The sequence below is a fragment of the Penaeus monodon genome, unplaced genomic scaffold, assembly GCF_015228065.2.
Source record: "Penaeus monodon isolate SGIC_2016 unplaced genomic scaffold, NSTDA_Pmon_1 PmonScaffold_6757, whole genome shotgun sequence".
NCBI classification, from domain to species: Eukaryota; Metazoa; Arthropoda; class Malacostraca; order Decapoda; family Penaeidae; genus Penaeus; species Penaeus monodon.
Window position 1 is genome coordinate 15,058 of NW_023661836.1, and position 1,904 is coordinate 16,961.

The 1,904-nt window shown below is 40.9% G+C and overlaps 1 protein-coding gene across 1 annotated transcript; it reads left to right on the plus strand.

The window, feature by feature from the left end:
* Positions 1–377: 377 nt before the first annotated feature.
* LOC119571544 (cuticle protein AM1159-like) lies at positions 378–1,199 on the plus strand. The gene is made up of 3 exons (XM_037918801.1): positions 378–394; positions 646–845; positions 934–1,199. Exons 1-3 carry the CDS (start codon positions 386–388, stop codon positions 1,100–1,102), a joined length of 378 nt encoding a protein of 125 aa, XP_037774729.1. The 5' UTR covers positions 378–385; the 3' UTR covers positions 1,103–1,199.
* The last annotated feature ends 705 nt before the right edge of the window (positions 1,200–1,904 follow it).

Here is a 1,904-nt window from a genome sequence, read left to right on the forward strand (position 1 = left end):
TTATCTACATCTGTGGTTCTCCGACTTTCTGGTATCGTTACCCCGGTAGCGTGTGATGGTTCGCCATTAGCCCTTTCCATTCCTCTTCAGTTTAGAGAAAAAAGTTAAATGTTAATTATTTATGCGCTTTGTCTGTAAGAAACTGTTTTCTATTTTTATTATGATACATATTGGATTATTTCCCTCTGTATTATTTATCATTTATTCATCAGTTTACTCCATAAACTATTGCTAATACAAAGTATCTCGTTATACCTCAGAAACTTCTCCCTTTTCGACTGAGGAAAGAATATACATGATCCTTTCTCTCTTCTCTTAACCTTACTGAGCCTCTCGCCACTATATAAGCAGCGGCTGCAACGGCATGCTTCATCACATTACAACCATGAAGCTGGTGAGTACAGCATGCACGTCCTGCCTTGTCATTGCTGGCATTGCATTTGACGGGGTTGGTGCGCTAAGAGGCAGTCCGAGTGGAACCGAGTTTAATGACTTTTATTTCACAAACTCAGACGTTCATACACTCACGTACAAGTATTTTTCGTGTGTGCATATGTGTTTCAATGCAAGAAAGTTGAAAAGTATAGTAAGAGAGTTTTTAAAATATTGAAAATATGTTCAGTGGAAAATTGTCTTCGCCCACAGATCGTCTTCGCCTGTCTGGCCGCCCTCGCCCTCGCCCGTCCTCAGACGCCCGAGTCTCAGGCCGAGACCGTTTTGGACGAGAGGTCCGACAACGGCGACGGTAACTTCCAGTACACCTTCGAAACGAGCAATGGTATCAGGGCCAACAAAATTGGCAGTCCCGGGTCAAAGGGCCAGAGCAACATGCAGGGCTCATTCAGGTAAAGTGAAGAAACAATTGTAGATTGAATTTTATATCAAACTCTAAAGTTTGGGCTGCAGTATCTACACTGCTTTCTATTGTTGCAGCTTCCTTCTTCCCGACGGAAGCACCGCCGAAGTCAGCTTCGTCGCCGACGAGAACGGTTACCAGCCTTCGTCCGACCTCCTGCCCGTTGCCCCGCCGCTGCCCGCCCACGTGCCCGAACTGCTTCGCATCGCTGAGGAACAGCGGGCGAGCGGAATCACCTTCGAATAAATGCACTCAGCCTCATCGAATATTACGTCTTGCTATTCTCTGATATGTATATACGTGTGGTGTCTGAGGTTATTGTTTCAATAAAGATACCTGTAATCTACATATTTCTGTAACCGAAATGAAAAGTTCCCATGAATCTTAGTCCTTTCCAAATAGAAAGCAGGATGTGTATATATGAAAACACTCAATTTTTTTTTCGAATGAAAACTTTTTCGTTAATTTCGTTTCTGTAACCCAATGAAAAGTGACACTGAATTCCTACTTTCTTTGAAGGTCGCGTATGCACAGTCACCTTAAATGAGCAATTTCCATACTAACTTCATTTCAGATTTCATTGTATTTACTTACCAAATCTCCCAAGTTCAAACGATCTAATGTGTGTCGAAAATATGACGATGATTATGCTTTCCTAGATATGCATATGTTTTCTGCAACAATTTTAGACGTAACCTGTCAAAAATTACCGCAGGTGACAAACCTAAACTGCTGAATTTGAAATTGATACTTGATATTGCACTGGTTTATCTAGGCAAATCCCACTTTCAAGAGCAGCGTAAGTACTCTGCTGAAATGGGAAGTGTCAGACAATAATTTTAAGTTAGACAACTGACGCTTGGGTAGTAACGATTAGGCAATTCATATGTTTAAGCTCACGAACGTAATATGAGTTAATATAATTAGATGTAATATAAATGAATAACCAATGCATGGTCAGCGGCAAGAATAATATCACTAAATAATTGTGTTGCTGGTCAGATGAATAAACAACAGGTAAACTTTCATAAATTCATACAGAAGTAGG

Excerpts from the sequence above, each read along its gene's own strand:
- LOC119571544 (XM_037918801.1), top strand. Across the intron at positions 846-933 it reads AACATGCAGGGCTCATTCAG|CTTCCTTCTTCCCGACGGAA; the intron begins GTAAAGTGAAGA and ends CTATTGTTGCAG.